This window comes from Barbus barbus, assembly GCF_936440315.1.
Source record: "Barbus barbus genome assembly, chromosome: 28".
Lineage (NCBI taxonomy): Eukaryota > Metazoa > Chordata > Actinopteri > Cypriniformes > Cyprinidae > Barbus > Barbus barbus.
This window is the reverse complement of record NC_136756.1, coordinates 22,953,051-22,978,506: the sequence shown is the minus strand read 5'-3', so window position 1 is coordinate 22,978,506 and position 25,456 is coordinate 22,953,051. Positions and strand designations below refer to the sequence as shown.

The 25,456-nt window shown below is 38.1% G+C and overlaps 2 protein-coding genes across 8 annotated transcripts in view; one reads left to right on the top strand and one right to left on the bottom strand.

The window, feature by feature from the left end:
- The window catches only part of LOC306847857 (formin-binding protein 1-like), a 40,794-nt gene extending 26,581 nt beyond the window's left edge, over positions 1 to 14,213 (top strand). The window contains exons 3-15 of one of the 3 annotated variants that reach the window (XM_079382052.1): positions 377 to 427; positions 1,917 to 2,064; positions 2,163 to 2,225; positions 3,969 to 4,073; positions 4,265 to 4,393; positions 4,900 to 5,046; positions 7,305 to 7,508; positions 9,898 to 10,007; positions 10,200 to 10,332; positions 10,609 to 10,703; positions 11,721 to 11,863; positions 11,979 to 12,137; positions 12,916 to 14,213. In XM_079382052.1, coding sequence (XP_079238178.1) covers positions 377 to 427; positions 1,917 to 2,064; positions 2,163 to 2,225; positions 3,969 to 4,073; positions 4,265 to 4,393; positions 4,900 to 5,046; positions 7,305 to 7,508; positions 9,898 to 10,007; positions 10,200 to 10,332; positions 10,609 to 10,703; positions 11,721 to 11,863; positions 11,979 to 12,137; positions 12,916 to 12,923 — 1,495 coding nt within the window. In that variant the 3' untranslated portion in view covers positions 12,924 to 14,213. Of the gene's footprint in view, positions 1 to 376; positions 428 to 1,916; positions 2,065 to 2,162; positions 2,226 to 3,968; positions 4,074 to 4,264; positions 4,394 to 4,899; positions 5,047 to 7,304; positions 7,509 to 7,954; positions 8,108 to 9,897; positions 10,008 to 10,199; positions 10,333 to 10,608; positions 10,704 to 11,720; positions 11,864 to 11,978; positions 12,825 to 12,915 lie in introns of those variants that run through there. The other 2 variants (XM_079382050.1, XM_079382051.1) reach the window with 2 other exon arrangements.
- The window catches only part of LOC306847856 (breast cancer anti-estrogen resistance protein 3 homolog), a 70,900-nt gene continuing 59,399 nt past the window's right edge, over positions 13,956 to 25,456 (bottom strand). For all 5 annotated transcript variants that reach the window (XM_079382046.1, XM_079382045.1, XM_079382047.1 and 2 more), the window contains 9 exons: positions 24,371 to 24,499; positions 21,009 to 21,448; positions 19,847 to 19,947; positions 18,629 to 19,362; positions 17,382 to 17,497; positions 17,005 to 17,176; positions 16,783 to 16,894; positions 16,498 to 16,704; positions 13,956 to 15,731 (listed from right to left, as the gene is read on the bottom strand). In XM_079382046.1, coding sequence (XP_079238172.1) covers positions 15,556 to 15,731; positions 16,498 to 16,704; positions 16,783 to 16,894; positions 17,005 to 17,176; positions 17,382 to 17,497; positions 18,629 to 19,362; positions 19,847 to 19,947; positions 21,009 to 21,448; positions 24,371 to 24,499 — 2,187 coding nt within the window. In that variant the 3' untranslated portion in view covers positions 13,956 to 15,555. The remainder of the gene's footprint in view (positions 15,732 to 16,497; positions 16,705 to 16,782; positions 16,895 to 17,004; positions 17,177 to 17,381; positions 17,498 to 18,628; positions 19,363 to 19,846; positions 19,948 to 21,008; positions 21,449 to 24,370; positions 24,500 to 25,456) is intronic.

The window sequence follows — 25,456 nt, the reverse complement described above, 5'->3', positions numbered from 1 at the left end:
ACCCCCCACACATCCCCCGTCCCTGAAGACAGCAACATGCCTGAGCACGGCAGTGCAGCATCTCTCAAGTGCTCCCACATCAGATTTGTTTCTGCGTTCCTTCCCATGAGTTTATACTGCGTGGGACGAGGGAAGACAGATTAGCATACCATCACTTTTTTTGCCTGTTTACCATGGCCTACTTTAATTCTCTGATGCACCAAGTAAACACACTGTAGACTGACTCCTTTTTGTCTGCATGGCTATATGAATAACTTTAGTTTTGATGTTAAGGGATATTATAATCCCTAATGAGTAGTTTTGTTTGATCTATTCATAACGTGCTGTTTTTGGGTCTATCTGTGTGTTCTGAATATTTCTTTTTGTTGCCCAACAGGAGTCTGGTTAAGAAATATTGTCCCAAGCGCTCCAAAGAGGATGAGCCCAGGTGAGATAAATTGCGTACTTTTGGTTCTCTTCACTTATTTTATATCTTATTCTAGCGTGCTCCAGTGGTTCTTAAGTGGTTATTTTCACAGCTTGTTACACTTTTAATGGATGATAACAAAAAAGTGAATTGTGTTTAGGTAGTAACAGACCATTACATATACCTCTAGAATATTTGAGTCTGATTGGTCGGTCAGGACATTATTTTGGTCAAATATTCAAACTGTATAATTGACCATTATCCACAGAATGTAATTTCCTTTATAGATAGGCTAGTTCCATGTGTCGCATATCACTCTGCAGTTTATTTCCTCATAGATAGTCTATCTAAAATGAATAAAACGTTTCTATTTTGAATAAATGCTGTTCTTTTTAACATTTATTCATCAAAACATCCTGAAAAAAACTATCACGGGTTCCAAAAATATATAAAGCAGCACAACTGTTTCACACGTTGATAATATATCAGCATATTAGAATTATTTCTGAAGAATCATGTGTTTCTAAAGACTGTAGTAATGACTGATGAAAATTCAGCTTTGCCACCACAAGAATGAATTATTTTAGATTGTAATAATTGCTATAATTTTGTTCTATTGTATTTATTGTATTTTTTTCAAATAAACACAGCCTTGATGAGCATAAGAGACTTATTTAAAAGACATTAAAAATCTTTCCAACAGTAGTGTGTATTATATATAATTGTGCATATATAATTACAAAACTGGAAATATAAAGATAAATGTTTGAGCTACCATTAATTCTTTAAATTTGAACTCATGATATTATTTCATTGTATGTTTTGGCTGCAGTTGCTGTCCTAAGCAGCATGTTTCTTCCCTGTTGGCTGTAGATTTAGGTTGAAAGCAGAAACATGGGATAATATGCTGGGTGTCAGCTCCGGACCCTCCCATATCCCGTAATGAATTCCATTAGATAGGCATAATTTCTCCCAGCGTGTGTTTTTGTCCCAGGATGTTCATGTAGTGTACAGACAGCCCGCCGATTAGAACTCAACCCTGGAGGTGTGGGCCATTTGTTTTGGACAAAAAAACTCCGTTCTGCCTTCCCAATGCACACACACATGCTTAAGGAGGAGAGACGTACAGCTTTTTGTGTGTGTCTTTGTAAAGGGGGTTTTTTTAATATAGCGAGCTAGTCATGTCTTGCAGACTGGCCTTTAGTCAATATCAACATACAGAGAGAGTCTGCCGGCCCCCAGGGCCCATGATGGCAACTTGAGGAGAAGCTGCATGTGACTGGTGATAAACGGTCTTAATTTTTTATGAGGCATCTCTCTAAATGTCTCACATTAGAACGTAAGCCTTTAGTTCAGATGTAAGATATTCACAAGTCTTAAAATTAAAGTTTTTATTGCAGTGTTTTGCCCTAAAAATAGCAATTGATGCTGTTATGCCAATAAAAATAAATAAGAGGTAAACAGATCATTTTTACCATTTTCTTCATTGCTGAATATTTTTTTCCTGCAGGTTTACATCCTGTCTGTCATTCTACTCCATACTGAATGAGATGAATGACTACGCAGGTCAGCGAGAGGTTGTTGCTGAGGAGATGGGGCACAAAGTGTATGGGGAGCTGATGAGGTACTCACAGGACCTGAAGGGAGAGAGAAAACATGTGAGTGCCAAATACATGCACCTGAGACACCTGAACGCTCTGGTGATGTTCAGTACAAGTTGTATTTGAAATATTGTTGTGTCTTGTCTGATCAACAGCATCTCCAGGAGGGACGGAAGACCCAGCAGTATCTAGACCAGTGCTGGAAACACATGGACAACGTGAGTCATTTTGAGATGTCAGAAGTACTGATACTTTGTTACCAAAAAAAATTACAGTTATGTCTGCAACAGGTGGGACAAAATAATAATAAAATATTTTTGTTAAAAAAAAAATTTGTGACTAATTGTTACTACTACAAATACCCCAAAAACTTGTTTAATTTGCATATATTTTTATCTTCATTGCAATTTGTTTCTTTTTTTCCTTTATTTTATTAGTGACTTTATGAAAAAAAAATATTTTAAAGAATTTAAACATTGAAGCGGTGTTTACATAATCTAAATACTCAATAATAGGGGTGCAACGGTACATACCTTGGTTTTGATGTCACTGTTCGGTATGGTTTCGGTTATATGCAATTTTGGTTTACTGAACAAATAGCTTTTTCTTAAAGCCGCCACAGTCAACATATACAAAATGACACAGTGAAAATAACACAGTATTTTTGGGGTTATGGAAACAACAGTTACCATGGTGAACATGCAATACTAACATGAACTGTTAATGAAACGTGGAAACTGCTCCTGATTAGAACCTATACCTTCATGTAAATCCTTCCCAGCTAACACACGCAGTACCAGTTATGTGATTTATCGTTACTGTACTTTGATTTCACACGTTGCATGCTCGTAGTTTCTGCACTTTAGTGAAGTGATATACAGCGCGGCGCCGTGTTCGTGCATGCTATAGAAGAGTGCGCGCTACGAGCACGGTATAACATCTGGCAGGACAGGATAGTTGGTTTTTCTGATGTGAGACACTTTTTATTTCATAAGTTACGAAAATAATGACACTGACATTTAAGCCTGTCGACATCTCATCTGACTGCAGATACTGAATCGGGACAGTGTGTTTTTCTCAGGCACTCTTTAATTAAACTGCATCTGACAGGAGTGTCAACAGCTTTCATGCACGTCTTTTAAAATAAAGGTCTCGCATCATAAAAACATTAAGAATTACGTTTTTGTTGTTGTCGTTTGTTTGGCTGTACACTCTGCAACCCACTCAGAACGATCTCGCGACCCACCAGTTGAGAAACACTGGTATTAGGATCAACCACAGAAATTTTGTAATAGTATCAAGCATCAGCTCTATTTGAGATGGTTTGTACGTCTGCTATTTGCACTGTTGTGTCATTGGCTGAGTGCAAGTGACCGATTCACAACCTCTCCTCCAGCTGTGACCTGAGATCCAGATATATTTGCGTGTGTTTATGTGCAAGTATAAAACAGAAGAAAGTGTTAAAGACTGTTGGCAGTGTACAAATGGAAACCTTCCTGTGCCACATTCAAGTTATCAAGCTCTCTCTTTCCATTCGCCCTCTGTCTCCGATTCATACCCTGCACTGCATTCCTGCATCCTGTACATTTCCTGCCTGTCAGTGCGTCTCATAGACTGTACGGCTGGAGCTTTATGGTTGCTGCAGCTAAAGGCCAGCTACAGCTGAATTTGGCATTGAGAATGGCCATGTTGTAATAACAAAGGTATTCCTCGTTCCTTGTCACGAAATTAAACACAGATGCTTTGGAAGCTGTTATGCATTTCATTATCGCTCTCACTCTCTGTACTGTTTGTTTGTATGTTTATCTGTATTTATGTTGCTACTTGATCAAAACATGACAGTATTTACGATTGTATTTTATGCAGGAAGATCGTTAATGCTCACGTAGTGTTGCAGGAAATGCATCGTTTGTGTTTTGACAGCTCAAAAACGTGTCTCCTTTTCCGTATGGATTTTACAGAGTAAAAAGAAGTTTGAGCGAGAATGCAAAGAGGCAGAGAAATCACAGATCTTCTACGACAGACTAGACAACGACATCAACGCCACAAAGTCCGAGGTGGAAAAGGTAGTTTATGCGATCCTGATATACACTGCATGACTTCTTAAAGTTATTGACTGAATATTATCTGAACCATTTGAAAAATCATTGTAAAACAGCATGAATGCAGTTTTTGGTCTAAGACTCTAAGTTGTCTAGAGGCCTGAGCTGTATTCCTGAAGTATTAGTAATGCAGATGACCATTCATTCTGTCTTAGGCAAAGTCCCAGCTGTATTTGAGACAACACATGGCGGAGGAGAGCAAGAATGAGTATGCAGCCCAGTTGCAAAACTTCAACTCTGAACAGTGGAAACATTTCAACGTGACCATCCCTCAGATATTCAAGGTGATGATATCCCTGATTTGTAGTTTCTGATATTTCAATTCATTTTTTTTAGTAAGTTTTTAAAGGCTAAGCTTTTAAAGACTATACTCACTAAATAAATTGTTGATAAAAAAAAAACTTATTTTAGTATTATTTCTAAACTATTATAGTATTTATTAATATTTAGAATTAGCTTTGATTTTTTTTTTGTGGTATTTTTAATAATTTTGTGATTTTTATTTAATGTTTTTTTTTTTTAGTTCAGTAATTTTAGTATTTACATTTATTTTATTCCCGTTAGTTGACAAGGCAACATTTCTTCTTTAAGTTAAATTTATCATCTAATTTTTATATTTTATTTCAGCTTTATTTAAATGAACATAAACTATTTTTAGTAGTTTCAGTTAACAATAACACTGTAATAAATTGCATTTGGTTTGCGACTGCTCACAGAAACGTTCTAATAAATCAAACGTCTAGTGTAGTTTTGTGTATGTAGTTGAACCTTTGTGTCTGTGTGCTTGTAGAATCTGCAAGACATGGATGAACGGCGGACGGTCAAGCTTGGGGAGATGTACCGGTGTTTTGCTGAGGTGGAACGAAGAGTCATTCCCATTATCTCAAAATGCTTGGAGGGCATGGTTACTGCCGCTAAGAATGTGGACGAGCGTAGGGTAAGTGCTACAAAAAAGAATTGTATATCGGTAAAACATCTATAATTTCTAGAATTAAATATTAACAATTTATACTGTTATTCAAAAACATATTTCCGATTATTACGAATTTTACTGTATTTTTGATCAAATAAATGGAGCCTTGGTGAGCATAAGAGACTTCTTTTAAAAAACATTTTAAAAGATCTTCCTGAACTTCTGTGATATATATTTGTTGCTTGCAAAGAAAAAAATAAGATTTTAGAACTAGGTGGTGTAGTTATGACATCTAAAATGCTTTGATAACCAGCCTTCATCCATTTGTTGCCTCAAGTAACTTGTTACGCTCCATTATGAAAATAAGGAAATACACCATACTTCTCCCTGAGGTCATTTTGTACCTGTGATCTCCATGGTAGCTGCGGTCCACTTCTTGATAGAATAAAGGGATTATCAGAGACGGCGAGTGGGCAGGAGGAAGCGAGGGAGTGGATGATTGGGAGCAAGGGAGGATGAGAGAAACATAAGTTGCTCATTTTCTTAGTGCTGTCGCCAGCAGTGATGCTTATGAAAAGGTCGCTTGTGGCGCTGTAACCACTGATTACAATTTTGTCTTGCCCTGTTTTAGTCGTCCTCTCTCTTTCTCTTTCTGTCGTGTTCTTGTATAAATACTATTGTTAAAAGATTTAGTGTTAGTTAAATTATTATTTTTATGATTTAGAAAATTCTCTTATGCGTAGCAAGACTTACTACAGTAAAAAAATAGTAATATTGTGAAATTTTACTGTTTAAAATAACTGTTTGCTAATTTAATATATTTTAAAATGTAGTTTATTCCTGTGATGGAAAAGCTGAATTTTCAGCAGCCATTACTCCAGTCTTAAGTGTCACATGATTCTTCAGAAATCGTTATAATATGCTTAGTATTTTTGTGAAAACAATATTTTTCCAGGATTCTTTATTGAATAGAGAGTTCAAAAACTGCATTTATTTGAAACAAATCTTTTGTAACATTATAAATGTCTTAACTGGCACCTTTGATCAATTTAATGCGTCTTTGTTGGAAAAAAAATCTTATTGAGCCCGAAATTTGAAAGGTTAATATAGAAATTTTAAGAATTGCTTTGACTTTGGAGTCAGACAGTTCTAAGCAAAAAGCATATGAAGAAACTTAAAGTAACTTTCAGTGAAGTTTAAGCCTTCTTAAATACAGGCGCCCAATCCTACGTCCCACTAGCCTATTTTTTTTTTTCCTCAGGTGCGTAAATAACCTCCGCAACTCCATGCTGAGTTAATAGCCCTACCGATCTTCCGACAAGATCTCAGTGCTCATAGAACACACATTTAGCAGCTCCTAACTAGGTTAGGATACCCCTCCAGGTCTCTTAAATAATTTAGGATTTAAGACCAACTAATTTATGCACAACTCTTTCTTTATACCAGGAATAATGCTGCGTTCACATTTTGGCGAATTACTGTAATTTGGCAGCTCGAAGATTCTACTCAGAGCAGTTCACATACTTGTACTCGGAAATGATTCGTTTCTTTGGTAACACCCATAACATCATGCCACCCTTGTTTTTTCTCTTTTCCCCTCGCTTTCCTGAATCCATTGGTGGATACTTGCCCTGCCCAGCAATAAACCAATCGGCTCTGGTTATGACCTGATTCTGTTTACGGTTTTATTTATGAGCTCGCTTACGTTGTTTTGGGATTTCCTAATGCCCTCTGCTTAAATGCTGAGGTCAAGAGAGGCTCGTAGAGGCTGTTAAACGGGTGACATGAAGCCAGAGCTCTTTTGTAATGGTACCACACCCTGGACAAACACAGTTGTCCCAGACCAGCTAACCGTCCTGCCTCGTGCAGCATTTCACAGTTTACCAACACTATAGTACTAACTGTTCCTTGCATCGCATAATATTAGATAGATACATAGATATTAAGGTCTCTCTCTTTTTTTCTCACAAGATTTACATTTTTGCAATATCTTTTCCCTCTATGCAGTAAATTACTGCCATTGATGGTATGGCATAGTGGTATGGGCTGGTAAGCATAAGGTTGCTAGTTCAGTCCTTGAAAGGAATGGGCTAATACTTACAGTACTGTTCAATTGTAAGTGTCAAGTGTTGGTGTGGTACCAATGTGCTCAAAAATAATTTCTGATTTAGTGTTGAAAACAGATGTGCGGTTTAACATTTTGGTATTGTAGTACAATTGTAGTATATGATTCTTGCACTTAGCTCTACATAAAGGTAATGCATATTGTTGCTGTCCCACAGGATTCTGGGATTGTAGTGGAGTCATTCAAGTCAGGGTTTGAACCCCCGGGTGATTTCCCCTTTGAGGACTTCAGTCAGAACATCCAGCGAACAGGATCAGATGGCACCATTGGGACCCCCAAAACGGAAGCAGTCAAACCAGACCCCAAACACACTGTTGGCAGGACTAAAAACAAACTCTGGCTTTTTGGGAAGAAACCGAAGGTGAGTTTCCCAAACTCTTTTCATTGCTAAGCAACTTAGTTACATTTTAAGGCTCATTTGCTTAGAATAGGTGATTAATTAAAAGTCTGCATGATGTCCAGGCTCTCTTCTTTGACTTGTGTGAACAGTAAAGGATTATATGGCTAGGTAAAACTTTAACTTCTGCTTACAAAACTATGCTGTCAGTACCTACAAACTTCCTGACCTTTTTTGTCTTTTTTTTTTTTTTTTAAACAACATGACTTCACGTTTTTCCTTCCCTTGAAAGTAGTTCTTGTTTTTAAAAACCCTTCATTTGACTGATGTAATGAAAGATAAAACTCAACATTTATAAAGCTAGACTTAGTTAATTTAGGCATTTAACTATCTAGATGAGCGATTATAGTTTTGCATGTTAATTTATTTGTGTTTGGTTAGTAGTTCACATTAAATCTTTGTTGTCCCAGCTTCCCCCATCCATCCCTCCCCCTTCCCTCCCGAGTTTTCCCTCGGGCCATTTCCTGCCTCCTAAATTTTCTACAGAGCGGATAGCTAACCAGCTATCCGAAATGAGAAATGCAAAATCTAGGATCCCATCCTTCCGAGTTGTGAAAAGAGGGGTAAGAGTCGGCCCAGATCTGGCGTGTGTGGGTTTGCAGTGATAATGGCGTTAGTGCTTATGCTTGGGCCGGTTTCTCTCACCCATGGTTTAGCTAATTCCTGCTTGCGAGGAAAGTGTGAATCACAATTATTTTTGAGTGAAGGAATAAGGCTTTATCTGGGTCCAAAGAGCTGTGCCCCTAATTTTAACTGTGGGATTTGATTGTTGCGTAAAGCAGCAGAACTTGGTGGAGGGAGTGTTGGGTGGGTGTTTTTTTTTCTTGTTTTTTTTTTATGCACATGCAAATTTGCATATTACAGAATGCAGCTTAATATTTTTTTTCTACCTGCGTTCACATTGACAGTCATTTTAGTTGTACAAGTTGCGTTGCCTGCACTCTCATTGGTAGATGCTGGATTTTTACATTGACATGATTGATGTTGCTTGTTTCTCTCATTGAAAATTGCAGTAACTTGCAGTTACTTTAACGCTGTAAATCTCTGTCATTATGAACGTCTCTCAAAATAGACTTGAGGATGGGAACACAGAATAAATTTACAAACTTGAGAGGATTGTCTTCTGGATATATGCATTGAGTTTAGTCTGGGAGACTCAGTATATTAAATCATTCTCATTTGAAGCTCTTTTAAATACAGAACAAAGCTTTTTGGATAAATACCAAACCGATTTAGTTTACCAGAAATGTTTAACATCCAATTGTGAATCTTTTTAAAGAAAAGTGCCCATCAAAGTCACTTTAATTATCTTCAAAGAGTTCCAGTCTTAAACCGAGCAAACGATGAGACTTCAAATATAGTTTTTTTGCTAAGGTTTAATATTTGTGTATGGCTTTTTTAACTGGATGTAGCTATTCTGAAATTTCACAAGCACCATCTTTGTTTCCTCAAGATTTTCTTGGCGTATATAGGCAAGAATCATTGTGCAACAAACCTGCTGAATGTTTGCAAATTCAAATTACAATAGAAGCATATTGGATTGCTGTCATTATTTAAAACATTTGTTCTAGTGTTGACTAACACACTGTCAACTGCCATAACGAATGACCTTTTCCTAGTAGTTCAGATGAACTGATTCAAAAACCACATCAGGGCCTACTTCTGTAAAACCAAATGCCACGATATTACCTGTTCTTCTTTTAGCTTCTACTTTATAACCAAGCTAAAATACAAATTTTGAAACAAAGATGAGATTGTTGTGAGGTTTCAGGCTGGTTCAGGTTTTTGACCACTGACCAGACCTCCCAAATGCCTCTCTTGTGGTATTAACCATGCTATCTATACTCACAAGACCTGAGCTAATGCTCCTGATATGGTGGTGCCATTCTGTGTAAACATGACTAAAATCATCAGTCAAAATGCATTCAACTGACTGATGTTTATAAGCCATTTGTCTTTGTCCTTTTTGAAATGGCTTGACGTAACCATAACCTCTCAGTGGTCTTTAAAGCTGGTAAGTGATGTGTGTTTTGGACTGCTGTAGTATAGATATGAGATTTAAGGATAGACTTTGAGTGTTTAGTTCTAGGATACTATGACTGCAATGAAACCCCCTCTTTCCTCATGTCTTACAGCTTAAAGATGTCTTTCTTATAGTGTGGCTAAATGTTTATAAATAAAGTGGAATTGCAAAATTGGAATGTATGCAAACAAATGGACCTATTAAAACCTTAGGAAGGACATCTCTCTTAAGAACGGGTGTTTTTACCATGGGCGCTGTGACAGTCTTCGACTGTGATTGGATGCTTGTCAGTGCTTCTTTGCCTCCAACCAATAACCTGTATTTGTGCAGGCACCAACACTAGAGGATCTCAGCCACCTTCCTCCTGAACAGAGACGCAAAAAACTTATACAGAGGATCGATGAGCTGAATAAAGATCTGCAGAAAGAAATGGACCAAAGGTAGACTGTGGAGAGTGCTACTCAGTCTTTTTGTTTGGTTGTTTTTTATAAAATCTGTCTAGCATTGTTACTTTTTCCTTCATTTCCCCCCCCTGTATATTTGCAGCCATGCATGCTCACAGCTTAAACACTTAACAACCTATTAAATAGTTAGAGGATTGTTTCTCAAAATCACAATTGTCTTTATCACAGAGATGCTCTTAACAAAATGAAGGATGTTTATGAGAAGAATCCTCAGATGGGAGATCCTGGAAGTCTCCAGCCCAAGATTTCAGAGACCATATGCAACATGGAGAAACTCCGCTCTGAGATCCATAAAAATGAGGTAACCTTCCCAGAGGATCGGCGTATTGTTGCAGTCTTATAAGGAAGCACAGCCTCCGGGAACGTACATCTGGATAAATTTGACATAAAACAGCTGAGAGGCTCTGTGTGTCCGCGCCATCTAGTGGAGGAATGGATATAATGCAGTTTCTGCATCACATGAAATGCAATTTATCTTGAAGTTTCTCATAATAAGCCTTTGAATTTAACGGATGTTCATTAGTAGGACAAAATACTGGAATTTGTATCACTCTTCACCACTCTCTCTCCATCTCAGAGTTGGCTAGCAGAGGTTGAAGGAAAGCACGGATCCCGTAGTGAGCGACGTCCCAGTGCAGATGTGAACCACCACGCACCCCACGGCAGAGAGAGGTCTGCATTTCCTGATTACATTATCTACATTCTCAAGACAGACAGACTAATAATATGTCTAATATACAGCTGTCTCTTTTATGAGTGCCTGAACTGTTTGTAAATCCACGAGTATAATCCATGAGCTGTTGAGCTGTTCTGCAAGATTTTTGTAGATATAAATGAGTAGAAAGGCACAGCACTGGGATTCAAATAGTCATGTAGTTGGAATATCAACCATAATCATTAAATGTTGGGTCGTATTGACAAAATGTTTGTTTATATGGTGTTTATATTAGTTATAAGTGACTGTCTCTCTTGTGATAATCCAGTCAGTGAATTATAAATTACTATTTAAAACTTTGGGGTCACTTTGGGTGTTTTTTTTTTTTTTTTTTTAAGATATTAATATACTTTTAAATAATAAATATACTTTTATTCAGCTTTATTAAAGTGGTCAAAATAGACAGTAAATATATCTACAATGTTAAAAAGATTTCTCTTTCTAATAAACGCTGTTCTTTTGGACTTTAAACTTTTTAAATATTAAGCAGCTGTTTTCAACATTATAATAATAAGAAATGATTCTTAAGGCACAAAATCAGCATATTAGAATGATTTCTGAAGGATCATATGACAGACTGGAGTAATGATGCTGAAAATTCAGCTTGGCCATCACAGGAATATTTAATATATTTAAAAATATAGTACAATATGTAGTTTGCTGAAATAACGTATAAGAGTGTAAGCATAAGACTATAAGAGACTTCTTTTTAAAACATTAAACATATTTTGAGTAGTAGTGTACTTACTGCAGATGTACTTAACTTCATTACATTTTCTTTTTATTTGGATCTTGATGTACGTAAACCAAAAGATATGATGACTAAGAAACATGTGATATCAGTGGAACAGTAGCTTCTCATTATGTAGCATGGTTGTCGTATGTAATGCCACGTCAAGTGCTTTGCGCCTCCACACTTCACAGCGAACATAAAGGCCGCTTTAAAACATTGACGCACTTCTTCTCTCTTTCAGCCCTGAAGGCAGTTACACAGATGATCACAGTCAGGAGCATCGGTCTCCACCGCAGCCTGACCCACATGAATTTGATGACGAGTTTGACGATGACGATCCTCTCCCTGCCATTGGCCACTGCAAAGCTCTCTACTCTTTTGATGGTACAAAAACAGCTCGCATTAAATGTTCCTTGTTTACTCCTTTGCACATAGACTGTGTTCATTTATGTGACTTAAATTCTTGTTAAATTCTTAAAAAGATGTGTTTGTTCCTTAGGCTCTAACGAAGGCACGTTGGTAATGAATGAGAACGAGGTGCTTTATGTCATAGAAGAAGATAAAGGCGATGGATGGACGCGGGTTCGGAAACAAGGGGGAGTGGAGGGCTATGTCCCCACGTCCTATGTGGAGATCACACTGGAGAAAAACAACAAAGGTGCGGTCACCTACATATGACATCACCCACGGCAGCTCCGCATAGTTATGACATCACACATGGGGAGCATGTGTCAGATTTACCGTGACTCATCAAGTGCAGCTCGGCTGACTGCCATGCCTTTGTTCACCATGTGAGCCCAAGGACAAACACACACAGACACACTGGCTAAAGTGACTATTTCCTCTGCACTGTGACTATGCTGCAGCAGATTAAACTGTAGAGATTTGTATTCCATTTTTAATTAGTGCTTAATGCACTGTTTTTAATCAGTTTTATATTGTTGAAGCAAGCTTGAACAAATGCATCAGCTCCTTTTCAAATGTCTGTTTGTTTGAGCGGTAATTTGCTCATTATTATGAGAACAACTGTCATACTTCAATCATCAGCTCCTATGTTTTTATGCATGATGAAACTCAAGTACACTCTACTTGGAGCGTCTTCTCATTGTTTCTGCAGTCCGATCACAGTATGTACTTCTGACCTTTCAGTTCATGCAGTTCTTCCAGCTTTCTCCAAAGTGTTATTTCCTTGCTGCTACATTTTCCTCATTGCAGCACCAAACCTGTTTCACTTCAGCGTTTCCTGCGAGTGCTACTCTTCTGTTCAAATTTGTAGTGGCACCTTTTTTAATTTGTGCCCTGAATATAATAAATATGATCCAAGATCGACTTGGGCTGGCTCACTAGCGCCCTCTATCTTTTTCTCTGTAGCTGGCAATCTTTGTTGTCGGTGGACCTGTCAATGACTCTGTCCTCTCTTTTCTCTGTGGCTACAGGTTCCTGATTGGATGAGTGGGGTTCTGTGGTGTTTGGTGGACGGGACTCACTGCTGTGGGTCTGTTAGTGGGGCGGTGGGGCGAATTTAAGACCGAGATTGTGTTGGGGCAGGTTGCATGTTTGCATGCTGTTTGTGTCATGGCCATTAACATCATTCCATTGCAGCAGACGTTCCAGGGAATATCTGGGAGAAAGACGCTCTTGAGCAATAATGGAGAAGACAAAAAGAGTAGTTGCCTGGCACTAACATATTCAGCGGAATGTGTGTCTGTCTGTACCGTCATCTCATGTTCATCATAACATGCACCTGCATGATCCAGCAGCCTTTCATTCCTCATTCCGTTCTGACCGATTGACCCCTTATTAGGATTTAACCACTTCTTATCCCAACCACTTTTTTTTGTGTATGTTTCTTTTGACTTTTCTCTTCCTCATTGATGCATTCCATGTTAACCATGATGTGAGTCTCAAAAGCATGACCAATCAGAGTAGAGGAAGCATGGTGCTTCGGTAGCCATTGCTACAGTCCCCACAGCAACATCCACCCACTGGCCCCGCCCCCTTTCTCCATAGTCTGGAGGCTGGAAGGAGCCTGATGCAGTTCTGCATTTGACCAGCAGGGGGACCCAACACCATATAAAACAAGCAGAGAACCGCCAGTGAGGACCTCTGAACACCAACCATCATCTCTGCCTTAATTACAGGCCTCTGTGTGGAAACAGGGGTTTATCTGACCCTCAGTGCCCAAAAAACTGCTTGTTTTGGGCTGCCAGCTCTCTGCGGTGCTTTCTCCATTTCTCGTCCAGCTCCTGATGTCACGTGCTAAAAGAACATGCTCTCTGCCTCCTAACAAGGGACCACACGTCTCCAGAATCCGATCTCAATTGCGTGTATTTGTGAATGTGATGCTTACATATAAAACTATGGATGCATATATGTATATGTATATACCTAGTTAGTTTTGGTTATTAAACTATGTATTAACATCTTTATTTCAGAATGAATGTTTTTATAGTTTTTGTTTGTTTGCTTTGCTTTGCTTTGCTATTAAGAAGCGTGCCGTAATCGCTTTGTAACCAGTTCTTCTTCCTGTCAATAGGACCCTGGTCTTAACCAATGCACTTTTTACCCCGTTGCATTTGAATTGGAATTTTAAGGAGTGAATGATTTCGGATGTGAATGCTTCCTTTTGTGTGAATGTGTTGTACAGTAAGACAACGTTGACCACTATATACTGGACTTTGTGTTGGAGCAAGAGCAACTGAGAAATAAATACCTATGTCTGTTTGTCTCGTTCATCCTGCCTTTCATTTCTTCAGTCTGTTTAGCCTGATGTATTTTGTGATTTATTTCATCACTATTGCTTGTTTTCTCAGCAGCCAAGGTTTCTAGCCTGAAATTGTGTATATGCAGTGCATCACGTGCTGTTGTAGATAATGGTTTTGTCAACACATACACACACACACATAACATGCACTACTGTTCAAAGATTATTTTTCATGTTTTTAACCAGATATCTAATATTTTAATCATGATCAATAATGTTGTAAAAAATAGTAAAATTGTGAAATATAATTACAAACTAGAAGAACTGTTTTGCATTTTAATATATTTTAAAATGTAATTTATTCCAGTAATGTTAAAGCCGAATTTTCAGCAGATGTTACTCCAGTCTTCAGTGTCACATAATCCTTCAGAAATTATTCTGATATTTTTATTTGATGCTCTAGACACATTTCTTATTATAAATGTTAAAAAAAACATTGTGCTGCTTTTATATTTTTGTGGAAATCATGATGCATTCTTTGATTAATAGAAAGAACAGCATTTACTTAAAATAGAAATCTTTAAAAAATTATGCTACTTTTAATCAATTTTAACACATGCTTGCTGAATTAAAACAATCTTATCCATATACAATATATATTACACATATGAGGAAAAATTATGTAACAATTAATAAGCTTTTATTAGATATTTATTCAATATTTTCAGAATATTTCCTTTATGGGTGACTATTTACAGGTCAATAATACTTAATACAATATATTACACAAACTAGCCTTCACATGCGTACACTAGTGATGATTATGTACATCTTTTTTTCCATGTGGGATTTTTAAACATAACACTGCTTTGACCAATGGGCTTCATGATATTTCTAAGTGTACAAACTTTACTACCTCGTGTTCCTTCATAGAGCTGCAAATTTGTCTTGGTGTAGTCCATCATCTCAGTCGTCTCTTATCCATAACTTCATATGTCAAATGATTGAGGACGTCCATAAGCCTCTCATAAAGTGTTCCCTCTGCCTCCAACGTTATATGTATTTCATAGGATTGATGATATATTGGAAATTAGAAATATTCTACGTACCCTTCCTTCGTTTCTTGAAGGCAAAACTGGTACCTGCTCATTTCATAAGTGTGGAGCACAGCACACCTCTGGAAGATGCATATGAAACAAAGTAGCTCTCCATAGACAAGCGCCATTTCTGCTCATGAATGGCGTTCAACTTGCAATCTGCATGTGATCTATTGAAGCTCACATTCTGGTAGAGAACGTCCTTTTTCAGATGCAGATGACCTTTGACCTGACTCCACAGAGAGTCTAATATGCATATAAAGGTGTCTGGATTTTCAGAGTTCTGTGTGTTTGACTGGAGGCTCTAGTTTTCTGGACAGGGCCGTAAGGATGAGTTTGAATTTGTCGTATCGCTCTGTCTGGTCCACGGCTGCCCCCCTGCTGCCCCAGAGCAGACGCAACTGGAAATCAGTCCTCAAGATCTCCAACGTGTCATCATTAGGTTGGAATCCTGGAGAGAAAGAATGATTTTTGGTAACACTTTACAATAAGTTGTAAAAATAAATTTATTGTCATTAATGCAATGGATATCAGGAAATAAAAACACATTTTTTTTTGTATTTTATTTTATTTAGGGTTAATATTAACGATTATTTGTTAATAATTACTATTGTTCATTGTTAATTTGTTTATACTTTAGCTAATGTTAAATTACACTACGTTAAAAATATGTTAGTACTTTGTTTCAATATCTCAATATTAGTTCTTTTTCTTGTTTATCTTGTAAAAATGTAATTGTTTTATAATAAGCCGGTTGGTAATTATACTGATTTAAGTCTCACAAACCTTAAGTACATATCACTTTAGCAGTTGCTTCATTGTGAGTCACACGTGACTAAAGTAATGATAACTTGTTCAGTAGATGAATCATGCTAATTCAGTAACTGCTCTAAAGGATTTTTTAGACTTTGAGTCTTCTGAGAGATTTTTTTTTTAAAGAACTAGCTCATAAGAGTCTAAGATCAGACTACAATAGTCCTGCTGTGTGCTTGTTTTGGTACCCAGGCCTTTTACATTTTAACTTCCCGAGGCAACCCATAATTTAAATGCAAATTTTCTTCTGGATTTTATAAAAATGGCCTGAACAGCATTATTCCAAATCAGTTTCAATCCAATGACGTATGAACATTCTATTACATTGTGTTTGGCTCACCAGTTCCCTTAAGTTAAAGCACCATGTTACTCCTGAAATGACTGTTGTATTGTCCTTGTCTTACCCTGGAGGATCCGTTGTGCATTGCAGGTGTATGTGTCTGCATTGCGTGCAACAGCACGAGCTCCTTCAAGGTGCCGGAACATGATTTCGCAGCCTTGGTCGTTGTTCTCCCAGACGTCCATGCCTTCAAAGGTGACCGCAGGCCTCTCCATCAAGGTGAGCAGCGGCATTAGCAGCGGAACACTGGCATTGCTCAGTGGGATTTCAGCTAGAAAGACAAGAACCAGAACTTGACTAAAGGTGACCTATGAAGGGCATTTAATGTGTTTTAGTGTAAGAAACTCACCACTTCCTTCATAGAGTCCTTTGTAGAATGGCTTCAAAGATTTCTCATAAATAATGGCAGTCTGTGTGTACTTTCTTCGCAAGCTTGTCCACGTATGATCCAGTCTGGTAATCTGTTTATACAAGAACGATCACACAGATTAAAGCCTGTTTGTGTTGACCACTCACCAAGGGGTGAAAAAGTCTCAGGCGCAAGTGGCAGCTAGAAGGAGCCGTTGGGTACCTGAGGCATGTCCAGTGCTTTCATTATGGAGGAAAAGGCATAAAGATCTCCCATGGAGTCTTTCAGCTCCAAAGCTACCAGAATGATCCGGTTTAGGGTAGCTGCTCTCTCCTCCAGACTTCCTGTACACCCCAGGATATCCACAGCAACTCCAATCGCCATAGTGTTATGCCTGTTTAAGAAGAACCAGTCATGCATGTTAAATGTGTGGCCTACATAACATTAAATCAAAACAAAAAAACCCTCAGCTTCGTTAGTTTATCATATACGTCAGTTAATATTCACTGAAAGAGTTAACTGCCCTTATGATTCAACAGAAATCTGCTTAAGTATTAAGCAGATTTCTGTTGAATCATGTGTTGACAGCATCTGTTTACCTTTCCATGAGGTCCTGCCGCAGCTGTCTCCCATGAGGAAGGGTCACCAGCTCCAGCCCAGAGGTCACACCCATTTGACCTTTCACCTCCTCAGAAACATTTAGTATCCTAGCAACCTGTAGCATGTACACACAGAGATTGCATCAAAGGAATTAACATCCAGATTAGAAAAGTATTACACAGAAGCTTAAAGTTAAATTTGAGCTGTGGATGGGTCGACTGTTTTTGTCCATAATATTGGTCCTGTGACTGACATAATCAGCCAGCTCAAAATTGAATTCCCATATACACAGACAAACAACCTGGAGCCACTTTCAAAAGCAGAAAGACGTGGAGAAGTGGATAGTCACATGCATAAGAGGCTTTTTGGGTCATTTTTAGTTGGATTCATCTACATTTAGCCCCTGCTGTGTGGCACAACTGTGGTCTTGTCCTCTGGTTGGCTGGAAGAACCAGTCTCTGACCTGAAGAATAGGCTGACTCACATAATGAGCCTGTAATTACAGACCTGTTGGTCATGATTGTATTCAGTAAGTGGGTGTGGGTGGCTGTCTCTAATTCTGTTTTCATCTGTCTTGATTTTCTCCTTTCTGTCAGATATACAATCTGTGATAGATAAGCTGTGTATTATCATACTATCTTATAGAGTCTTAAGATTTTCATAATCAATATCAGCTTTTGTGTACTGCACAATACTGTAAAAACTGGAGTCTGTAATATATATTTTTTTAAGAAATGCATACTTTTATTCAGAGAGGGTGCATTAATCAAAATGACTAAACAATTATACTGTTTTTATGTAAATTATAATGAACATTCTATTATGTAAATGTATCCAAAATTCACAATTTTTTTCCCCACACATTTTAAAATAGCAGTTATAAGAGTCATAATTCATAATTATTATAATTAAGGCTTAAAATCACCTGTTAAATATGAGCATTTAAGCTACATTACCTGTGATAGTTATCCAGATGAGTTAATCCATTAAGTTCATGAACTACTACATTTAACTATACAGTTAATTTAGCACGTTTTTTCGCATAGAGATTTATATTAATGTATCATCAACAAACATAAATTAACAATGAGTTATGGCATATTTATAAATTAACATGAACGTAGATTAGATGTTGTTCATTGTCAGTTCATGATACCTAATGCATGTTGATGAATTGAAAAGAATAAATATTAATTCACCAAATGTAGTTTTTATGTTGTCTTGAAAGGCTCATAATTAATATTACCTGACAGTCTGCTTGGAGGATGTGTTTGGCGATGGTCTTTGGATCCTGACTGATGAGCAGCTCTTTGGCTTTCTTCAGCACTGTCATCTCCAGTGGCTTGTTCTCCACTGGTAGAAGCCGGAAGCAGATGTCACCAGGTTTGAACGCTGATTCGGTTTCAATCGCGGGTCTTTTGAAACCTTTCTTGCAGTCCTGTTCTTTATCCACATCCTCCTCGTTGTCTTCCTCGCTGTCGTTGTCTAGGGCCTCAATGGCGTTATGATAGGAGCTACGGTCAAGTTTAACACTACTATCACATCTCCTTAACTCCTCCTCACTCTTTAGCCTCTCCACATAGCCATTAGCTTGTGAGCTAGTCATCTTTTCCCAGTCAGCAGGGCTGCATGGACTCAGTTCACAGTAGCTTAGTTCTGGACTCGATGGGCTGCCCGACTGCTGCTGTTGGTGGGATAAAAGTCGCTGTTTGTGGGGCTTTACTGGAGGGACTGGTGGAGAGAGAATCTTCAGGCCAGGGGTGAAGGATACTCTCATAGAGGGAACCTTGCTGGGTTTAGGGGGCGGTTTGGGACACAGCTGGCTGTCGGATCCACGAATAGCCTCACCAGGCTGGGTGTCAAAGGCCATTCTGCGTGGCACTGTGGGGCTCAGAGCTGGCTCACTTCCTGTGCGGAAAACTGGGGATTTGAGGCACGGCTGGTGCTCCATATGCTGAACCTGAGCCTGGGGCCTACAGCCTGAAAGCAAAGGCATACAATCAGCTTTTTATTCATTAAAGTAGAAAATATGTTGTAGATGGACATGGTAAAAAGGAAGTTTAATGCAAAGTTTTCTTTCTGCATTCTGCACAGTAAAGCAGATTCAGCACTCTGGATTCTGACATGGACAGCAGAGCTGCATTTTTCGCATAACCATATTTATCCCACTGACACAGGCATAAATTATTTCTATCCCCACTTTCATTCTTCTCCATTGAGCTTCTTCAACAAAACATTTTATTTTGCATTTCAATCCCGCGTCTCATTTCACACATTTAACGTTCAGTAAGCCAAAGTGAATTTCAAAGGCGGAAACGTCAGCTTGACTTTGAGAACCACTTTCTCTGGCACAAAGTGAATGTGAGAAAGATGACTGGTTTTCAGGGCTGTCAGACACGTGTATCACTGGAGGGTTGGAGGTGTGACGGGGTATCAGTGAGGATGAGAGCTGACAGGCACTCACCGATAGGGAGAAAGCTCTCCGACTGATGGGTCTTCATTGGCCGTCTCCTCTCCTGAACGTGGTTTAGACATGCTGGTTGACTTCCACACTTATCTTTGTTGCTGTGAAGGAGAAAGACAGGTCATTTAGTTTGTTCTCTAAGTCTTTTGGACTGTGACATGAAGTTTACACCACTTTAAACTTTCATTTCAAAGTTGCGTGGTATGAATTTTTAAAAGTACAAATTCAGTGCAATCTCTCAGTTAATCTCTCAGCAGGCAACCTGCACAATTATTTTAATACAATTTTTGAATTGCTAAGTTAATAAGCTATTTTGACACATTGTTTTGAAAAATTGGACTCCCTTGTGCTGAATCTGCACAAACAAGTCAAACTTTCACTTATTTTGTTTACTGATGCTAAAAATCTCTTTATATTTTTGTGGAGCTGTCACATTGTGGGAGTGAATAATTGAACATATACAAGTAGTTCCACATAAATAATACACAATTAATATTCAAAAGTAAAAGTTGCTACTTCCTAATTTGCTAGCTTGAAAAATGCCTTATTTACTTCCTCCTGGGGTCCTAATGAGCAAACCTGTCAAGGATTTCCAAAAGATTGCAGTTAAGAAATGGGGTTTTTCAAGTTACACCACAAGACCCAATAAGTATTGACAATATTATATAGGTTTTACTGTATAAGCTTGAGGATAATATGCAAATTCATGACTAGTCACTTTTCAAGCAGACCCCAATTGTATTACTAGTATTGTACATTTTGATGCTTATTTTCTATTTCAGAGTTCAAGATGGACAGTTGAACTACAGATGAATGTCTTTTACTTCAAATTGCTTAAAAAGATTGAATCATGTGAGCTAAATTTCTGTGATTTACTGTGTTGAAAATATGAAAGGAAAGGAATGACTGGCCTCTCTTTTTGGGGGCAGCTAAATTGCATGTATTACAAATTACATGGAAAAAAAGGCTAAATACAGATTTCAAAAAAGCCACATTACACAAACCATTCTTAGAACTAGAATCAGTAATCAGTAATTTGTCAATCCTTTAACGGGTAAAATAATTAATCTCTCTTATTTTCTCCAATATATAATTAAAACGCCTTCCAGAATATTACCTCTTGGTAATGCATAATAGTGCCATAGGATAGTCTTTCTCTCACCTGAGGAGATTCCCACGGCTGAGGGTGTGATCCTGGGTGTGTCCGTTCATGATATTCAGACTCAACCGTTTGGAAGTCAGGCTCTTTCTCTCGGAGTATCCCGCCTCTGCACGTATGGATCCAACTCCATATTTCTCCTCCAGGCATCTCAGAGGCAGAGCTCTGTTGATTGGCTGAAAGATAATCGCTCCGACAACCTCAGATACCGGCTCACGGTTGCCTACATAGTATCGCACCAACGCAGGGACGCTGTCAAATCCCTCCTTCTCAAACAGGTACTGAACACGCGAATAGGCCTCGTTCATGGCTACCACGCGTTTGTTGATTTTGAAGTGTTGAGGGGTGTTCTTCCACTGGCAGGTCAGAACGTAGTTTCCCGGACTGGACAGCGAGTCTCGGATCAGAAAGTCTCCATCTCGCTGAACCAGGTTTTCAGCCACCTTAAATTCAAAACATACACACAATTTTTGTTGTATTTGTAGTCACTGTTTTTTGTCTTTCTTATCTTCCTTCTTTCTGAGTTTCAAGAGTACTGCATGTTGGATCTTGACCTAGATGTTAGTGTGCATGAAGTTGTGGTGCTCATTTAGGAGCTCAAACACTGGGGGAAACATTTCCAAGCTAGTATGGCTTTGTAATAATGATATTCTGTCTGATCAGATTATGTACACATCCTCAGCAAACATTTCCAAACTACTTTTATGACAGTGATTCATGGCATGACCTAGATATTACTTTGTTTTTGTGGATCACTAGTGCATTCAAGCAGTTTAGAATGATGAACTACCTCTCCAAACTGAATGTTAGGTTTCTGGAAGCTGTTCAGAATATTAATGAGTCAGAATGTAAATCATTCTGGAGATCAAGCCTAGAATAATTGAGGGGGGGTATGTTTTGATATAAATTAAGTTTATATGCCATTGTTTCGTATGACTTCTCACTATGTGCTCATAAATAGATCGAAAACTAATAAATCTGTTAGCATGTGTGTTTGGAGCTGTGGGGTGGCAGTGGCACCCGGAAGAGAGTCATTACGTGTGATTAGAATCTCTTTGTTTATGACTATTTTTATGACGCTGTGCTAAACAGCTAATCTCAGGCCTTTCTTATAGTATAAAACAGAAGCTAAAAACATAAGCATTTTGTGTTTGTCCAAATATGCATAGTTTCACAGGTTGCTACCTGTCTTGTCATCTGTTATTAATAAGTATTCGTCTTTTAGCATTTTTTTTTTTTTTTCAGTGGCAAACAAAACACAGACGGGCATTTACAAGAAACACTTTTGATATCAAACACAGGTCATTTCACACCACTGGTCATAAAGAGATGCATGCCAAATCAGTAAATGCCTGTCTTTCCTTTTTCCTGTCTGTAGTTTGTTTGATTAACTCGAGCCGAGCAGGTCAGACTCGTCCAGCTGAAAGACTCATGGGTAAACACAAGCTGTAGTGCAGCACACATGCTGTCAGGGGTTTTGTGATAATCACTGGGTGTGTAGTGATCCAAGGACCACTCAAAAGAATCAGACTAACTGCTGAGTCCTCTGAACAGTGCTGATGGATAGCGTATCTGTAGAGAATGAATTAACAATCAATCCTTACAGATATGCAATTTAAGGGCACCTTTTTATCCATTGTGATGGCTGTGGGAGTTTGTCTTACTCATGAACCCGATGAACTATATTCTAGGGTCATCCATAAGGTGTGTTGAGCCATGATGAATAAGTTTGTTCTTTCTAACTATATTTGTGGTGTAAGCAGTAGCCAGACTCTGGATGCTGGTAGTTCTGATCGTATGATGCCGTTAAATAAATATACATCGGGTCAAATAGCAGTCATGATTCATCACTGCATTAACCACTCTTGCTGATGGATGAGTTATCAGTTTCAGGGGCATATCCTGCAAAGGAGCATGGGAAAGAGGAGCCAGGGTACATGCTTTTCCTAAGAGCGGATCTGTAGCTGTCAGCACTGTGATGTTTGCCACAATGAGAAACTGTTGATGGCTGTTTCTGAATACAGCTTGGTGTTAATGAACCCTCCAGAATATAGTGGTTAAGTTCCATGAATTGTACTAGTAGAGATATTGTTAGTCTGAGTTTTGCTGTTTGACAAGCATTCAGTCCAGACTCCACATTTAGTGTTTTGTTTCAGTGAAATGTTTTGGTTTCCTTGATCAAGACTGGGTGTGAAAGTGACTTTTCTTGTTCTGGACAGGTTTGGCGCCTTTAACCAGTTCAAAACAAGTATTGATCAACCACTACATAGGTTCTTAAATACACCATAGCCCTTGGGCCCTGCAAAACAAATACTTACCACATCTATATGCTTTTTTTTCTTATTTCTAGCATCTAATCAATATGCACTTTCATATAGCCAAGCAAGTAAAATTGCATATAAAAGGAACATTTAAGAACACTAGACACTGTATTTTGCACAACATACCTATATGTGACCCTGGGCCACAAAACCAGTCTTAAGTCGCTGGGGCATATTTTTAGCAATAGTCAAAAATACATTGTATGGGTCAAAATTATCAATATTTCTTTTATGCCAGAAATCATTAGGATATTAAGTAAAGATCATGTTCCATGAAGATATTTAGTGAATTTCCTTCTGTAAATATATCAAAACTTAATTTTTGATCAGCAATATGCATACCTCAGAACTTAATTTAGACAACTTTAAAGGTGATTTTCTCAGGATTTAGATTTTTTTTGCACCCTCAGATTCCAGATTTTCAAATAGTTGTATCTCGGCCAAATATTGTCCTTTCCCAACAAACCACACATCAATGGAAATCTTATTTAATCAGCTTTCAGATGATGTAGAAATTTTGAAAAATTGACCCTTGGTTTTGTGGTCCAGGGTCACATATGTAAATGTTAATAAAATGTATAATGTATACGTTTCATCATTTTTGACCATTGTTTTTGAAGTATTAGGACACTGTAGCTTATGAATCATGAATCTACATCAGTCTATCTTGATACTTCCATGGTACTTTTTGTAAATTGAACAAGTTAGCAATAAGAACATCTAATGCAAGTCATATCCTCAGTGTTTTTTCTTCCCTTAATCAACTATTACTGGCCAGATCTCTAGCTGAAGCAAACATGGCCACATGCCTTTAATTTATTATCTTTTCTACAAAGAAAGTGAATGTTTGAGTGCCAGATACAGGCATGAAGAAAACAGTTATGCTACTCTCTGCAAGATTCAACTTCTGAACAATATTGCAGACATGTGGTAACCGTACACATATATATTAAAGCCACTCAACACAAATCCTCTATAATCTAAACATTATCCCATAATGATCGCCCACCCCTCTCCCTCTTCTAATGCCCAGAAAAGTTGTACCTGTCTAGGGATGGCTCCATGATACCAGGCATGGCTCCTTGGTTCCTCACTGCTCAGTTTCAGTTCTTCTTCTAGTTCTCTCCGAAGCTTCTCCGGTGGTCCATCCATGATGTACTTGTCCTTCGAAAACTGCACATAGATGGGCACAGAAGAGTATGTTAGAGCCATGGTGGCCCTAGATAGTATGGTAGTCTCTACGATTGAAGTATATGTGTATCAGTCTTTTATTAGTCTACTCTTTTTCTATTCCCCTCCTTTCTTTTTGCCCTGTGACTCAGTATCTGACTGGCTGATGGATCCTGTGCCGATCTGTTTACTTGACACAAGTCCCTCCCTCTTCCTGTCTGTCTCCGCCGCTGGGCAAGCCGTGCCTTTACCTGCACACATGCCCCACTGCTCTGATTCATCATGGGCTTTTCTGGTTTGTTGGAATTGTGCGTGTCACCTTAGAGGGTTGTAGATTTCACAATTGAGGAATTTAAGAATAGTTCTTTTCAATAAGCTGCTTAAAAGAAATGCACTCACTAGTCATTTTCTGTGAAACATGAGCTTTGATTAGTTTGTACCAATACCAAATTTCAAATTTGTAATATACTTGTTAAAGCTCAGTTTGTTATCTTTGCCAACTAGGTTGTGTTTCATTCATAGGCTTGCTTTCAGAGTCTCAGTTACATAACTCAGTCATGTGAGCAATAGAATTTAAAAACAAATGGCACAAATAGCACTTTATACTCTGTGTTTCAACATTGATCCCATCCAACAACTGAAATGTAGACAGATATTGCAATTTTAATTCTCGCAATATCCTCCATGTCTTAACAGCACATGCCATTGTTGTTAATCAACAATTGTAATAATGCTCTTCTGTGGCCAAATGAATCTGGTTATGTTTGGACTATTGTACTGCACATGTAATATATTTTCAATGATAAAAGCTTTATTAATTAAATCTATAAGAAGTTATTCATTGCTAGTTTATGAAACCATGCATTAATGTTAACAAATTCTTTTAAAATATTATAATTATAATATTATAATTTTAAAACCGTGTGAATAGTACAGACCCAATAGTAGTAGTGGTACAGG